Source organism: Helobdella robusta (genome assembly GCF_000326865.2).
Source record: "Helobdella robusta unplaced genomic scaffold HELROscaffold_158, whole genome shotgun sequence".
In the NCBI taxonomy this organism is placed as follows: Eukaryota; Metazoa; Annelida; class Clitellata; order Rhynchobdellida; family Glossiphoniidae; genus Helobdella; species Helobdella robusta.
In genome coordinates, this window is record NW_008703881.1 from 22,859 (window position 1) to 41,383 (window position 18,525).

Genomic DNA, 18,525 nt, shown 5'->3' on the forward strand with positions numbered 1-18,525 from the left:
TGATATGACGACGATGACGATGATGACGACGACGAAGATGATAATGGCGATGATAATGATGATGATGATGAGGATGAGAATGATAATGATGACATTCATTGATGAAGGTGATGAGAACCACGGTGCTGATGATGATGACATGGATGATGGTTAAAATGGATGAAACCATGACGAAGAATGAGGTGATGATAACGATGACGACGATGATGATGACGATGATGATGACGATGATGATGATGACGTAATGATAGTGGCTTCATGATGACGTCAATAGTTTTTGTAAGAAGAGATGGAGATGATAAAATGAAAAAAAATTTATAAATGCTGATGATGATGTTTATTGCGCAATGTCAAGATCAAATTGAGTGGATTAATGATAATTAGGCAATCATCATCATCACTGTTCATGTTCACTTGCGACGAACAGCAGATAATATGCACTATAAAAAAATTTCCCATTAAAAAACAAACACAACAATAACGACAACAGCGACAACAACAACAGCGACAACAACAACAGCAACAACAACGACAACAACGACAACAACAGGAATAACAACAAAAAACAAATTATACGTAGAGGTTGGCTTAGTTATGAATTCATTAAGGCCTGAGATGGCTTTTGCCTGTTTGCAAGTGTGCGTGTATGCACGTGTGCATGGGCGCGTGTGCGTGCCTGTGCTGTGTGCGTACGTGCAAGTTTTCGCATTTGTTTGTCTGTGTCTTTTCGCTTGTGTACGTGTCTGTATCCGTGTGTGCACGTTGAAAGTTTATTTGCACGTACCTGCGTGTTAGGATGCGTGTGCACTTTGCCTGTGTATAAGCAAGTGTTTGGACGCTTATGTGTCCGCTGATGTATGTCTGTGTGCATCCATGAGCTCCTGCCTCTCTATTCACAGTTTTTGGTTTACGATGTGTGCGTGTCTGTTTGTCTGTCTGTCTGTTTGTTTGTCAGTTTGTCTGGCTGTCTGTCTGTTTTCAAGTGTGTGGATATTGATTAAAATTTTAATGAAAGTGAAACGTTAATTTTGATGGATGCCTGCCTTCAAATAAGCCGATTACAAGTCATCGTGATTAATTTGCTCCTAATATATTTTCCATTGAAATAAATTGACATTATTTTTGTAATATTTGTAAAGTAATATTGACACACACACGCGCGCGCGCGCATACATACATGCACAGGCACATACACAGGCACATACACAGGCACATACACAGGCACATACACAGGCACATACACACACATACATGCATACATACATGCACTTGCGCATGCACGTAAACACACATACCTTTACAAACAATCCGTAAAGAAATGTACACTTGAAGACTGACAAACAAATGTACCATGAAAACATTCTTAAACAAACACCGACAAAAAAGTTATAAACAAAACTGTAAAGCAAAACTCGTGCATGCATCGTACGCGCACAAATACTTGCACTGTATACAAACACAACCAGGCAACAGAATTCTGAAGAAGCAGACCTAGAGATATACAGGCAGAAACATTAACTAACAAACAAGTATTCCATACGTTCACAAAAATGAATTCAGCTACAGATTTGCATGCATGCAGGATTAAATATGGACGTACGAATCAAATTTAGTATGAAAGGAAAGCTACACTCCTATGTAAGGCGTGTGTACATTGTGTACATTAGTGTACTATCCATAGTACTATTCATACTAATCCTTCATTTCATACCAGCCAACGGCAGAGGTGTGTGCAGTGCAAAACTGCACTCCAAACATCGCAAATTATTAAGCCTACCTATAAATAAAAACATACACACAACTTCCACATTTTTATTTAAATATCCCAAATGCGAAGGTTCCAACAAAGCTGCATGTTCACAAAGATGGTAAGGTTGGAAGAACAGGAGAAGAAGCGAAGATTGTTCATGATCATCATGCCCAGCCGGCCAGCTAGCAGAAGGGAAACAATGCGAAAGTAACAGTTCATCAATCATATCAGACGAATGAATCATTAATACGAGACTAACTTCGAAGCACTGAAATTAAAGTAACAACAGAAAAAGATTGAAAGATCAACGATGCTAAAAAAGAAAAAAAAACTTAAAAAAACCAACGAATTCTGGAAATTTAAAAACACACAAACAGACATTTGAACAAACATTCGACCACAGACATGCACCAAAAACTGTAAAAATATTCCCTCATACACGCCATACAACTCATACAAACATGCCTTTTTACATGCGGATAAAAATTTGTAACAAAAGTAAAAAAAAATTCAAACAAACACGTAGCACGTAACAAATTGAAATAATACATGTACACAAATGAATGCATGGTTACAAAACATAAAAAACAAACAAGCTTTTTATTTATATGCACAAACATACAAAACGTATTCACTCACGGATATTAACACGACGTACATACCAACGTACACTGAAGCACACATATTAGCGACGTACAGAGTGCGTGTACACACGTCTTGAAAGATGATCGATAACCGAACATGCTTACATACAATATTGGATATATATACGTGTATATATATATATATATATATATATATATATACATATATATGTATATATGTTTTTATATGTTTCAGACATTATTATATAATATATATACATATGTTCAATGTGATGTTTCAAAAACTCCAAACTGCAACAGTAACAAATTATCTCAGCAGCAACAACAACTGCAACAACTCAAATGTTTCACTGGATGTTTCATGTTATAACGAACGCAACACATATGAATATTTAAAGAAGTTGTTACCCAATAAGCGGACAGGAGACCTCACAACCAGCAAATAAACAAAGCATCTCCACAAATAATGGCTCAAACACACAAAATTAAACAGTGCACCTCACCTTAAATACACCCCAACACCCCCCACCGCTCGCCACCCCAACAAAAAGAAGAAAGGAAACAATCAAAAATGAGAAAAAATTGAAGACAATTTAGAATTTATAAACAAAACGCAATTGTCAACAGGAAGTTCAAACAAAAATTGAAACAAAAGCAGAGTTGAATAGAAGCAACAACAGAAGGCCCGCACGCGAATCTAAACATTTCGAAATAGACTGCCTCAACAAAATAAAACAAACATACACGTTGAACAGTGTACAGCACAAAACAAAAGGCTCTATGCATACATTTATCACACACACACACACACACATACACATACACACACACACATACACACACAAACATACACATACACACACAAACATACACATACACACACAAACATACACATACACACACAAACATACACATACACACACAAACATACATTCATACATGCGCAATTTCCATTCATACAAATGCATAACGTACACAGCAGCCTACACACACAAGCACACACGTGCACAAACATGCACACGCACGCAACAACACACGTACATGCATGCAAAGCAATATGCAAGCTTAGCGAAGCTGTGGAAATATGACGCATATTTATCGGTCAAGCGCTGTGGACTTGCCTCTTAAAAGGGTCGATGCGTGTGTGTTTGTCTTCATGTTCGTGTTGGTGTGTGTTTGTGTTGTTGTGTGTTTGTGTTGGTGTGTTGTTGTGTATTTGTGTTGCAGTGTATTTGTATTTGTCTTTGTCTTCATGTTCGTGTTGGTGTGTGTTTGTGTTGGTGTGTGTTTGTGTTGGTGTGTATTTGTGTTGCAGTGTATTTGTCTTTGTCTTCATGTTTGTGTTTGTCTTCATGCTTATGTTGTTGCCTGTGTTTGTGTTGTTGTGTGTTTGTTTTCATGTGTGTGTTAATGTTGTTTGTCTTTATTTTTGTGTTGTTGTGTGCTTGTCTTAATGTTTGTGAGCTGTTGTGTGCACAATGTTTTTTGTTCGTTTGTACTGATGCATACTTGCATGTTTGTTCTATATATGAGCGTTGAATGTTTGCACTACTTTCATGTTTTAACTACTTGTATGTCTGTATTAATTGTATGTTTGTATTAATTGTATGTCTGTATTAATTGTATGTTTGTATTAATTGTATGTCTGTATTAACTGTATGTTTGTATTAATTGTATGTCTGTATTAATTGTATGTCTGTATTAATTGTATGTCTGTATTAATTGTATGTTTGTATTAATTTTATGTTCGTATTAATTGCATATTTCTAGTTTGTTTGTGAAATTTTTTCATTCGTAATCTTTGTACCAATTTGTTTATTCTATTGTATTGAATGGTAACACGTTCTCAGGAGTACTAACACCATGTACCCCCATCCCAAGTAGGATGTTTGCTTATTGTAACTGCACATTTTAAAACTTCAAACGTAGGTTAGCATTGATTGGTGGGTGAGCTGTTTGCGTGATGAGAATTACGCGAGACCTGAAAAAATAAAATTGTTCAAATCGAATGTATGAAGAATAATTGAAATATTATTAAAGCGAAGCGAGCAATCTTTCACGGACACTTGCGAACTGATTTCACTCCCATCATTCCATCATTCCCCTCACTCCATCACTTCCAGCACTCCCATTATTCCATCATTCCTGTCATTCCCATCATTCCATCATCCCATCATTTCCCTCATTCCCATCATTCCCATCATCCCATCATTTCCATCATTCCCATCAAAACAAACGCGTGGCAAAAATTATAAAAAACATTTCCTAAACAGTTTCGCAAACCATTTCTTTTTACACGTTGCCAGCTGGCAGTCCACCATTGATGGTCATTTCGCCAAACATCATGCCTTCCATCCTCACACACAGATATATTTATATTTATATATGGTTTATTATTATTATTATTATTATTATTATTATTATTATTATTATTATACTTTTATAAAAATGTGTTCAATATACCGAAGCAGACTGTAGCGTTCAAACATGTTGTTTTGCCTGGAAGGAGTGAACTGACCACTGACTGACTGACCACTGACTGACTGACTACTGATTGACTGGCCAATGACTGACTGACCACTGACTGACTGACCACTGACTGACTGACCACTGATTGACCGGCTACTGACTGACTGACCACTGATTGACCACTGACTGACTGACCAGCACATGCAAAACGGATAATGGAATTTTTGTTGATATCAATATTTTCATTAAAAATTATTTCAATTTTTAATTTAATAAAAAACATGATGGTATTATTTGCTTAATGTCATGCGTGCTTAACTAAATTTATGCTGTTATTTTAATCAACACAATAAATATTGGGTGAACATGTAATGTGGCGAACTTGATGACATGTGGTGACCATGTGATGTGGTGAACATGATATGTGGTGAACATGTTATTTGGTGAACATGATATGATGTTGTGGACGGCGTGTTATACTCTCAGATGGCAGACGTTTATGTTGCACAATTCTGTTTGGTCATTTAAATTTGTTTCAAATAATCATTCCCTATTTTTTTCGAGTGAGTTTTGTTTTCAAATAATTTTCACCAAAAAGGAACAGAAACATGAGGGACGAACTTTTTAAAAACACGAGCACGTTCACCGATGCTCGCATACAAACCACATAAAAACACAACCAACAAAACAAAACATGTATGCAAAAGGAGTGCGAAAGCATACAAAAACATACAAACACACAGATACAAAGTCGAGCGTGAACGCAGACAAACATAAAATGTACAGAGAGGCGCAGACACTGACACGCCGAGCGAGCACACCAACGCACGTACACACATGCAGCGCAATGAAAGCGCACGCGTATCGGCGAGCGTGCACGCAAACACAAGTGCGAGAAAATATGAAAATGAAAACCAATCGCTGGCCCTCTGTGCGTTAATAACCCGCCACACATTGCTGCTGCAGCGTGGCAGCACACAATGATGGGTCGCTCTCTCTCTCTCTCTCTCTCTCTCTCTATATATATATATATATATATATATCTCTTCCCCTCTCTCTTTTTCTTTCTTTCTTTTTCTGCCATCATTTGACTCTGGGTGTATGTATTTTTGATTCTCTCTCTCTCTCTCATAAATATGTGTTTTTGTGTGTATTTGTACATCTGTGTGCGTATTTTTGTGTGTATATATCTTCTTAATAGTTTTTATGTCTCTATATCTGATTATTTATCTTCCTATGACTTTGCCTGCCCGTATGTGTTTATGTGGGAATGTACTTCTATGTTTTTGTGCCTGTGTACGCAATTGTATGCTAATGTGTGTACGCTTGTATCTATTATGCATCCATGTATCTTTTCATGTGTATTTCTCCTTTTCTATGTATGTGTACCTATCATTTATATCTACGTACACATGCGTTCACTTGTGTAACTGTTCGTCTATGTTCACTGGTGTAGCTGTTTGTATGTGTTCACACTTGTGTAGCTGTTTGTATGTGTTCACACTTGTGTAGCTGTTTGTATATGTTCACACTTGTGTAACTGTTTGTATGTGTGTGTGTATTATATAAGTGAGTGGATGTTTTCACTTGTTAATTTTTTAATGCATACTCTATTATTTGAGCCTTTTTTATTGGTGAATTACTTCTTGATTTTTTTTTATTAAATTATAATTTAATAATTATAATTTAATAATTAATAAATGATTAATAAATAATTAATAAATTATTATTCAACAATTTCTCATCTCGGCACCTTCCATCCTCCTTATTTGTTTTCCAAATCTTTAATGTTCCTCGCGGTCTGTCCAATTATTATTCTTTTTAACGCTATCATGGGTGGATATAAATTGTGAAAAAAAATTTCAGGTCTCATTATTTCAAATTTTCTCTCTCTCTCTTTTTTTTTCTCTCTCTCACTCTCTCTCTTTCTCTCTTTTTCATTTCTCTCATTTTCACTTTCACTCTCTCGCTCAGTTCATCGCGTTGAATGAGAAATCGGCAGAAGAGGAATTTCAATCTGTGGAGGACGTCATAACACGTCATTCAAACGGCTCTCCCTCCTTAAGTAGTCAGCAATCAGCAGTAATCAGCAGTACAGTAAACAGTTAATCAGCAGTACAGTCAATCAGCAGTACAGTCAATCAGCAGTACAGTCAATCAGCAGTACAGTAAGTATTAACAGTGGTGTTGTGGTACTTGAGTTTGTACTTTCAAGCCACTAATTACTTATCCCATCACCGTGCTTATCTTATTTTAACTCACACAACAACAGATTTGATTTGTACTGCTGAATGCTGGTACTTGTACTTTGGTTGATAAACTTTGTGTAAATGTTATAACATGTGTCGGGTCTATCCATCCACCCCGCCAACTTTCGTTTGCTTGCTTGTTCGTTTGGTGATTGTGAGATGTTTAAAATTAACTGATAATGTAATTAGGAACATTCAGTTGGATGTTGTGTTACTGTGCATGTGTGCCTGTACGTGAGTGTGTATTGAGTGCGTATGTGTGTGTGTTGTGTATGTGTGTATGTATGTGTGTGTGCGCATGTGTGTGTGTGCGCATGTGTGTGCGCGCGTTCAATACACAATTAAAAATATCAATCAATATTTGAATTTATAAATAAATATTAAAATAATGCGCGTGCATTGAAACGTTTTTGTATAAGGTTGAATTATGAGTGTATTCAATAATGCTTTGTATGACAGAGCTATGTGATGGAATCATTTATTTAATTAATAACGATTTTTCTTCTTCAAAGTGATCATTTTAGTAATATAAAATAATCATTGACTGATCGACTAATTTAAAAATAATTTAATTAACCAGCTGATTTGTTTAGTGTATTGCGGGGTTGCATTTGGTCACGTGCCTTCCTGTTTAATCATATCACCATAAATAAATAAATTATTCTCAACATGCATATTTTTTAATTTGTATTTGCATTTTTATTTAAAATAATTTATAAATTAATTCATATATATTTATATTCGTATAACGCTCCTAAGTTTTAAACATATCTACTACCTTCTATAGAGAATGTAAAGAATGAAAAGTTTGCGAACACTGAGACCTTTATTTATTTATTCATCAATCAATCAATCAGCCAATCAATCATAGCCTACTATATCTCCGTACGTGTGTGTATTTTTGTGCTTTCACGATCCAGTGAGTACACCGATGTGTATGCACACGTACAACAAATGTAAACTTTTCTACAACACAACACAACGCGTGTGGGTACGTACAGTGTGGGTACAGTGTACAGTGCTGTTGTATATGTGACTGATATTCATGCAACAAAATAATGTTTTGAGTAATTTTTCAAAAGTTTCTGTTTCTTGCTTCATCATAGCCGTCGTTAACGAGCAGTGTGGTGGGATATGTTAATAAAACCTCAAACCTAATGATAGTCTAGTTTGAGGAGTTTGTAAAATGTTGGGTGTTGGTTTTGTGGTTTGGACGTGTTGGATGGTTGGTTGGCTGGTACTGCTGGCTGGGTGAAATATTGGCCGAAGGACAATGGTGAATTCATTGATTTTCATTGAAATTTAAATCTTTTAGTATCATATTGCGGTTCCGTTGTTCCATTCTTTCAGTTCAGATGTTGATAGTTCAGCATGTTGCTGGTTGCTTGTCTGGCTTAAAAAAATCCAAATTTGAAGCAAAAAACTCCTACGAATACATATATATTAAAACATACACTCATTCACTCAGCATCATACAGTTATGTGTGTTAATATCATGCCTGTAATATCTTTCCTCATCTTTTAACTCTACCTACCTATGCAAAACTAACTGTTTATTAATTACGAAAGGTAGTCTCAAAGTATGTGTGCGTATAAGTCTGCACGTTTGTACGCTTGATGTACGTGTACACGCGTACAAATGGATGAATAAATTTATTACAATTCTATTCACTCATCTATGAATGTATTTATTAATTTAAAATTCATCGAAATAAATTCATTTAATTATAAATGCTTTCATTCATTCGGCTTGTTCATTAATGAATTAATTAAAGAATTAATATAATTAAGTCTTATTTAGATTAGTTACCACAGCCAAATAACTCATGCGAGGTTTTAAAGCAGGCACGCACACGACTGAGAACACCCATCCATCCACTCAGCGCACACATACACATACAGAAATGTGTTTAATTAAATTTAATTCTTCCTTCTGTTATTTATTCGTTTATTCATTTAATTATACATGCGTTCATTCATTCATTCATTCACTCATTCATTCATTCATTCATTCACTCATTCATTCCATTCATTCATTCATTCATTCATTCATTCATTCATTCATTCATTCATTCATTCATTCACTTTTTCATTCATTCATTCATTCATTCATTCATTCATTCATTCATTCACTCATTCATTCATTCGTTCGTTCGTTCATTCATTCATTCATTCATTCATTCATTCATTCGTTCATTCGTTCATTCATTCATTCATTCATTCATTCATTCATCCACTCATTCATTCATTCATTCATTCACTCACTCACTGGGTGGAAGTTTTGTTATTTACATTACACTAATGTTTACGTGCTTCGGAAGCGTAAAGCCGTAATTAAAAGTCGAGAAAAGAAACAACATAAACAAAAACAAACACACATACACCCACAGACCCGTACACACGCATACACGTACACACACACAGGCACGTACACACGCATCTTACATACATGCACAAACACAGGCACGTACACACTTACACATACAAAGTTTTTTACTTTGGAAAAAGTTTCCTTGATGTAATGTTTGTTGATTTAAAATTAGACAGTTAAAAAAGAAGATTGATTAATTAAATGAGATGTTATTTGCTCTTAATTTTGAAGTTATCTTATGATATAATTGCATGGCCTTCAATTACATTAATTGGTTTTATTGTTAATTTTTTTTTTTATTGTTTCATTTATTTTCACCGTTTCCGCAAGATAACTTGAGAAGTTTTATTTCAGCATCTCAAGATTTATACGACTTGTATGTTCTGCTCTTGCTTTTCTTGTTCTTTTGTTGATGTTGTTGTTGATGATGTTGTTGTAGCTGGTGTTGATGTTGTTGTTGTTGATGTTGTTGTAGCTGATGTTGATGTTGTTGTAGCTAGTGTTGATGTTTTTGTTTGGATGTTGTTGTCTGGATGTTGTTGTTTTACTGTTGTTGGTTTCTGTTCGTTGTGGAGTAATGTTTCTTTGATTTTATGGTCTCAATCAGTGAACTTTTCATGGTTGTTGCTGTGTGTTGTCGACGTGACTGTTGCTATTCGCTTACATTTCAATTGGACTTTTCCATTTTTTCAGTCTTCTTACGTTGTTGTTTAATCGTTTCTTTACTTATATAAATATATGTATATATATATATATGTATATGAGTGTGTATGTATGTGAGTGTGTCTGTGTGTGTGTTTGCTGTATCTGTATGAGTTTGTGTGTAATATGCGTGCGTGTGTTGTAAAAAAAATGTAATTTAAAGTTGTTGGTGCAGTTTAATGGTTAGAGATACAAGTTAATGTAAACTTTTGTTTTGAACTGGCATCGGATCCATCATCTCTTGATGAACAGCCAACATTGGAACAGCTGATATTTTCATATTTTAATTTTATATTCCATTTTATTGGAGCAAAGCAGTTAGTGATAATTTTAACTTTGTTTATTCAATAGGCAAAACTTCCTCAGCATATTTTCAAAACCGACCAATCTAGACATTGAAACAACAAAACATCCACAGCAACAACATCAACAACAACAACAACAACACAACAACAACATCAACAACAACAACATCGAGAAGAGAAGACCAACAGACGTAGCAGAGATTTAGTGAGAAAGAACAAACAGACGTAGTTATTTCGTCTTGATGTTAAGATGTCATCTGGCCTGGTGGACATCCTCGAGAATGCAAGGACCGAACGCAACTTCGGCACTTATTCCGCCAGCAATTCCACTTTCAACTCGGCGACCAGCTCGTCTTTCAACACAACATCTGCCGCTGAACAAAATGCAGTTGATAATGCCATGCAGTGGTTCATGGCTAAAGACACTAAACAACAACAGCAGCAACAACAACAACAACAACAGCAGCAGCAACAACAGCAGGAAAACAGTTTTAAGCAACTATCTTTAAATCGGCAGTCATTATCTTTCTTTCAACTGCAACAACAACAACAACTGCAACAACAACAACAACTGCAGCATCAGTATCAACAACAACAACTACTACTATTACTGCAACAACAAGCAAAGCCCAACGAAGCAACAAGCCAAATTTGGAATCCGAGCCAAGCAACAAGTCAACTGGGACCTGCTGGATCATCAACATCGTCGTCATCATCATCGTCTACATCATCGTCATCATTGTCCTTTTTATCATCATCAGCAGCAGCAGCATTGATAGCACCTACTTCAATGCCATGTTCATCTTTAACACCATCATCATCATCACTTTCATCTCTACCATCATTTGCATCTCGTGATGAAAACCAATTACAAAGCAATAACATTAACAAAATCAGCAGCACCAGCAACGATAACAACAACAAGATAACATTAAAAACAACCGCAGCAGCAAACAAGAGTGACGACGTTGATGTGATTGACAGCAACGGAAATGATCACTCGCATGAACAAAAACTCCCTCAACATAATCACCACCATATTAATCTGAGACAACATCAAAAGTTTATCGAACCCTTTGTTGGTCATATCTATAGTACAGAAAAATCCAAGTCGGTTGTTGTTGTATGCGAAGACAGTACTACACCAACAACATCGGCAACAACATCCATCTTTTACAACGAAGATTCAGCAATTGTAAAAACTATTGTATCAACGACAGACTTCAGCGAGGGTGAGGAAGGGGAGGATCACAACGTCAGTGGCGGCAAAATTAAAAAAAGTTGTGTTTGTATTCCCTATAAAAAATCTCCAACAACAACAACACAAACACGAACACTGCCCCCTGGTCTTTTGCTATGCAGCTAAAGAATCAGGCAAAACATCATCAAACGTTGGACAGCCTTTAAAATCATCCGACCAGCAAGCCGCAACCATCAATAGACGAACATTTCGACTTTGTAATGGTTGTAAAATATGCCCCCATTCGACCAGATATTTTTTCCAGCACATCACTCAAATGCATTCCTTTCTACCGACATCATCTTCCGATAATGTGACATCATCGCAATTGCTGGCTGCAACATCTGCAACTCCTTCCTCACCAACACTCTCGTCATCGTCGACCTCATTTCCTCCGCTGGACGAGATGATGTCGAACGAGCGGTGTAGCTGGTTTTTCACATCTGAAAGAATCGCTGAGCCGCGTGCAAGATGCACCTATAAAAACCGCGATGCCGATGGCGACGATGATGGCGACGGCGATGAAGGCACTTTAAAATTTAAGCCAGTCTACAAACTGTACATGCTGCACGATCAGCACGTAATATCAGAACCCGCTGTGATCGAACCTACCTCAGACCAGGCCGCAGTGCCATTCTCCGATCACAGCAGCATCACTGACGTTAATCAGGTGCCAGTTAACCAGTCGGCAAGAGCAGCTAGTTTCAATAAAAATGTGAATGGAAATTACGGCAACAACAACGATGACGCAGACAATAACATTAATAGTAACACACTCGACAGCAACAACAACAAGGCCTCTGCTGTTCTCAATGATTTCGAGCCAAACAAAATAATAAAATCGGAATTAATGGACAGCAATCCGTCCGCAGATCTTCTTGCTTTGGATTCCGCCGCTAAGGAAATGGATTTGAAAGCTCTCTGTCGTCTGCGTTCCGGGGACTGGGACTTTGCCCAACATATGGCTATGCTGGCTGATAATGCTGTTGATGAAAAACCAAATCTGCTGTTCCCCACAACCACCACCAATAATAATAATAATAATAATAACCACAACAGCAGCAATAGTCGTTTGTACAACAATTTTTTTCAAAATCATTTTGACGAAGAACATTTCAGTAGCAGCAGCAACAACAACAACAACAACACACAACAACAGATGTTTCAACAACAGCAGCAACAACAACAAATGTTAATGATAAGAAACACGTGTAAAATGTTGAAATGCCCCAAGTGCAACTGGCATTACAAGTACCCGGAAACACTAGAGATTCACATGCGCGAGAAACATCCAGAGACTGACCACCAGTGCGTGTTGTGTTTGCGTGGACAGCCACATCCTCGTCTGGCTCGCGGTGAAGCTTACACGTGCGGCTACAAACCTTATCGTTGCGATGTCTGCAACTACAGTACGACAACAAAGGGTAACCTGAGCATTCACATGCAGTCAGACAGGCACATGAACAACATACAAGAACTGCACTGTCTCAACAGCAACAACAGCAACAACAGTAGCGCAGGCGCCGGCAACTGTGTGGGAAACAGTGCTTGCTTGACTGGACTGCCACCGCTAAGCAATGTTGGTGGTTCAACATCTATGCCTCTACAACTGACGTCACAAACTGCACTGACTCCCGTCATTACGTCATCAACTGCAGGAGGAAGCAGTGGTTGCGGTGGTGGTGGCACTGGTGCGACCCTGTCTCCTTCGACACCACCATCATCATCCTATTCTCCTGAAAGGAAGATTGGCATGGAAAGTAGTGGCGACTGCAATAACAACAACATTAACAACAATAATAACAATACTAACCTGAGCAGTGTGTATTCAAATAACAGCACGTTATTTCCTAATAACAACAGCAATATATTTGCTGGCAACATATTTTCAGGCAACAATCACAGCAACAATCACAGCAACAGTTCAAGTAGCAGCAAGCCTGCCTCGTGGCGTTGTGAGACTTGCAACTATGAAACCAACGTTGCAAGAAATCTTCGAATCCACATGACCAGTGAAAAACACGCTCACAATACTTTAGCAATGCAACAACAACAGCAACAAATTATGCCATCAAAAAACAACAACAGCAACAACAGCATCAATTTGTTTGGAAATAAAATTAATAATAGCAATAAATTCAGCGAACTCATGACAGAAAGCACAGACGGCGGTAAATATGCCAATAACGATAATTTTTCCAACCTCAGCAATAACTGCAGCAACAACAATGTTGACAACATCTCACAACAACAGCAACATTTTTCTCAACTTTTACCTTGGGGCTCGTTGCTACCCTCATTTTCTTCGTCTCTTGATTATCTTCTTTTCAATTCACCTCTGAACAAATATACTCAAGAATCAGACGCCAAAAAACTATTTGACTTTCGACAGTTCTACATGAACAGCAGCAGCAACAACAACAACAGCAACAACAACAACGTGTTGTCGCAACCCTCTTCATCAATGATGTCCTCAAACCTGAACAGCGACCAGCAGCATTTTTCCTGCAGGATCTTCCAATGCGCAACGTGCTGCAGTTTCGGTACGGACAACCTGGAGGACCTGCACAAACACGAGCAGGTCGACAGGACGATCAACGGAGCCGAGAAAGAAGGTTTCTACCTCTTTGTGAATTTAAACTCCATATTCTACGTTGCCCTGTTCATAAATGTTATTGAAACTATACAAATATTCAATTCTGAAATTTCTGTTAATATATTCAATGCAATTTTTACCCACTTTCAATGTAGCGTAATGATAAAATTAATAATAAACAGGTATTATGGTAGTGAACGGGACCTATGTATGCACACTCTGTCAATATAAATCCAACCTGAAAGCGAATTTCCAGCTGCACTGCAAAACGGACAAGCACCTGCAACGTTTGCAGCTGGTGATCCACGTGAGAGAGGGCGGTCCCGAGAATGAATGGAGACACATGCAGATGGGAGCCGTTCTTTCCGGCCACCACCTCATAACCGTCCGATGCAACGCCTGCGATTTTGGGACGAACAGTGTGTACAAGTTGCAAGTGCACGCCTCCGATCCCGAACATTTAGGCAATGTTGCCGTCTTTCTGGATTTGGTTGCCAAGTGTTGCGACAACAACAACAATAGCAACGGCAACAATATTAACGTCTCAAATAGCAACAGCAGTGTCGCAAACAACAGCAACATATCTTGCACAAACAACGCAGAGGAGGAAAGCAGCCGCAAGAGTAACAAAGATGATGTTGATGCTGCAGACGATTCCACAAACTTCCAACCGCTACATCCGTCCTCCTTCGACAGCGCGGTCCACAATCTCAACAAATACAACACCAACAACGTTAACAGCTACCAGAACCCCAACCCTCCTACGCCAACCGATAGCAAATGTCCTTGCTTCAACTGCGTTCCGTGCGGCTTCAGCACTCCAGTGAGGTTGTTGTTCGCTCGCCACCTCTCCACTCCCCAGCACAGGATGCTGGAGCATCGATTCATGGAGCTCCAACAACAACTTGCCAGCTTTGCAGCCAGGGAGGGGTCAGGCGTGGCTCAGAGGAGATTGTTCGGTGGCGGTGGCAGTGGGGGTGGGTATGGTAACAGTGGAAATGTAGGTGGCAGTTCAGGTGTTGGTGGTGCAGGTGGTAGCGGTGATGGCTGCTATGGAGACGACAGCTTAGAAGATGGCAATGCTGACGTCAACAACAACGACAACAACGGTTAGAACTTTTTTGAAACAAACATTTCATAAAACAACTTTTTCAATATTTTTGCTTGGCTGGTGACCGAACAATGCAACAGAATCATCATTATAACCTGACACTCAACATTGAAATGTAAGGGGACAAGCGTATGCGTAGAGTAAAAGAATATAACAGGATCAAACAAGCTTCAGTGGAATGAATGTCCCTCACACTATAGATCCTTCATCACACGAAAACGTACTGTACCGCTTGCCAACTCATGCAATGTAGTAATCATCAATCAATGAATCCCAATACACCCATTAGTCCTGTATTAATATGTAAAAACATTTTTGTGATAACGTCTTTAGTAGAAGTGTTAAAAAGTCAAACGTTCTAGTGGTAATTACATTAACTCAAAAAAATACACTAAATACATTAATGCGAATGATTATGACATTAACAAAGAGGTAACTTGAGTGACGCTTGCCTTAACTTGGCAGCTGCCATCGCTGACAACAATCGACTCACTAATTATGTCGAATGGTATAACGCAACCCCACCAACAATGTCAATATCTGCTGTTGTTATTGTTATTGTTATGGTTGTTATTATTATTTTATATTATTTTATATTATATTATTTACTTTTAACTATTATAATATTTGATCATTTTATATTATTATTATATGTGAACTTGTTGTCATCATGAAAGATATCAATGTTATCGTTGTCGTGTATTGTTGTTACACTATTATTTATCATTGGCAGTTGTTATTTCTTCCTAATTAGCATAAACTATGCGAGAGTAGGGTGATGCGGTGAATATTGTGAATGTTCATTATAATAATTAATATTTATTAAGCACGTATTTGCATTGTGACAGATGTCTGCTTGTCATCATCGTCATCATCATCGTCGTCATCATCGTCGTCATCAATATCATCATCACCACACCGCAGTTGTATAATTTTACAGCTTGTTTGTTACACGCACATACGCACGCACACACAAGCACACTCACACACACACACGTGCACAAATATGCACCCATACACGTATACAATACACTCACAGTCAGTCGGCATAGTTAGTTAGCACAGACATCTTTACTAAATGAAACCATCAAGAATTAATACCTTTATGTATTTACATAGAAAACTTCTTACACGGCACAAACTAGAAATAAGACACTCACACAGACATCCACGGACACACAGACAAACAAACACAGATACATTCCAGAATTCATCGAAACATGCACGCACACTCACACACACACCGACAAACAAACACACAGATACAACCCAGAATAGAACACCCCCAAACACACACTTACACACCGACAAACAAACACACCATCGACAAGACTTGGAAGACAGACAGAGGACACTGGAACAAACAGAACGCAGCGCCAATGAGCAGATGTCCCTCTAGCGAAGAAATTAATTTATTACCATTATAGAAATATTTAATTGCTCTCTACCACTGCTCTCCCCATCACACACTTTTCATAATTTATTATCAATAATGACATATTTATTTATTATTATTGTTGCTCACCATTTTTGCTTATTGTTTTTATTCATTGTTATTATTATTATTATTATTATTATTGTTGTTGTTGTTGTTGCTGCTGTTGCTATTATTATTATTGTTGTTGTTGTTGTTGTTATTATTGTTGTTATTATTTTTATTGTTGTTGTTATTGTTATTACTTTGTTGTCTCTATTGATTTTAGTTTGGTTTCCGTTTGGAAGATGTGTGGCTGGTGTGGTCGCGAGGTGCGCAAGAAATCTGCCTGTCATCGATCGCTATTGTTGGAACCGCAGCAAATTAGTTTCCCATTCAACGTTATGTTGCCGTCATTAATTAGTTTTAAGTTATCTGCAATTATGATGATTATGATAACAAATAATCATTTGTAATAATAATAATATAAACCACAATGATAATAATATTATAAAAATAATAATAATACTAATCTTTCTCTTAAATTATATACAAATTTACATAAAATCTATATATTTGCATATGTGTGTGTGTGTGTGTGTGTGTGCGTGAGCATGCACGCATGTATACATGCATGTATGCATGCATGCATGTTTTGCATGTGAATAAGTATGTACGTATGCATGTATGTTAGTTTGTATCAAGTAGATAGAGTAGAGAGTTCCCCCACGCCTTGATGATAATTGTCATCACATAATTTGCTACCTCTCCTTGCCATCGAATGTAATTTTCATTCGTAATATATGCGCTGATCGATACTATTGATTGCTGTTATTAATTTGCATACACCGCTATGCATTAACTAACAACATGTTCCCAAGTTTTATTTCGTTTGTTAGTTAGTTTGTTTGTTTGTTTGTTTGTTTGTTAGTTTGTTTGATTGTTTGTTTCTTTGTTTGTTTGATTGTTCGTTTGTTTGTTCGTTTGTTTGTTTAGTCATTCGTTCATTCATTCGTTCATTTATTTATTCTTTCATTCATTTGTGTATCATTTGTGTATTTATGAATGGTTTTAAGTTTTAATTATTCATTCTTTCAATAATCCCGTCATTCATTCATTTGTTTGTTCGTTCATTCGTTCATTCATTCATTCATTCATTTGTTCGTTCGTTCGTTCGTTCGTTCATTCATTCATTTATTCATTCATTCATTCATTTAGTTGTTTATTTATTTATCTATTATTAAGTATTGTCATCATCATCATCATTGTGCTGATCGTTACATCAATTTAATTGTTCAAACTATTTCATTGATACATGTAATGTAGTGGCAAGGAACGTAGCTACACCAGCAGCAAGAGCAGTAGCAGCAGCTAAGGCAGCTGCTTCAACCGTCGCATTTATTGTCTTTTCTGTGATTCATTAATAAATTATTAGATAAGAAATAAAGCGCCACATAATGACAAGTGACGTCAGAGATGACCTTGCTTGACCCCGACTCCTTGGTGACCAATGCATCTCTAGCCAAACAATGGCCATTATATTTATATTGAGTAAATGTATTATATTTATGTTAAGTTAATGCATTTGTGTTGGTGTTGCTTGTTTGTTTGTTGGGTGGTTTGTTTGGTCGTTCGTTCTTCTGTTCGTTCGTTCTTCTGTTCGTTCTGTTCGTTCGTTATTTTGTTCGTTTGTTTGTACTTTACATAAAATTT

At 37.2% G+C, this 18,525-nt stretch overlaps 1 protein-coding gene across 1 annotated transcript; it reads left to right on the forward strand.

Annotated features, from left to right (window-relative positions):
- Window positions 1–10,701: 10,701 nt before the first annotated feature.
- On the forward strand, window positions 10,702–16,797 carry HELRODRAFT_184094 (hypothetical protein; the record flags this gene model as incomplete). Its single annotated transcript, XM_009015397.1, has 4 exons — window positions 10,702–11,731; window positions 11,814–14,306; window positions 14,470–15,396; window positions 16,661–16,797. 4 exons carry the CDS (start codon window positions 10,702–10,704, stop codon window positions 16,795–16,797), a joined length of 4,587 nt encoding a protein of 1,528 aa, XP_009013645.1.
- Window positions 16,798–18,525: the final 1,728 nt, after the last annotated feature.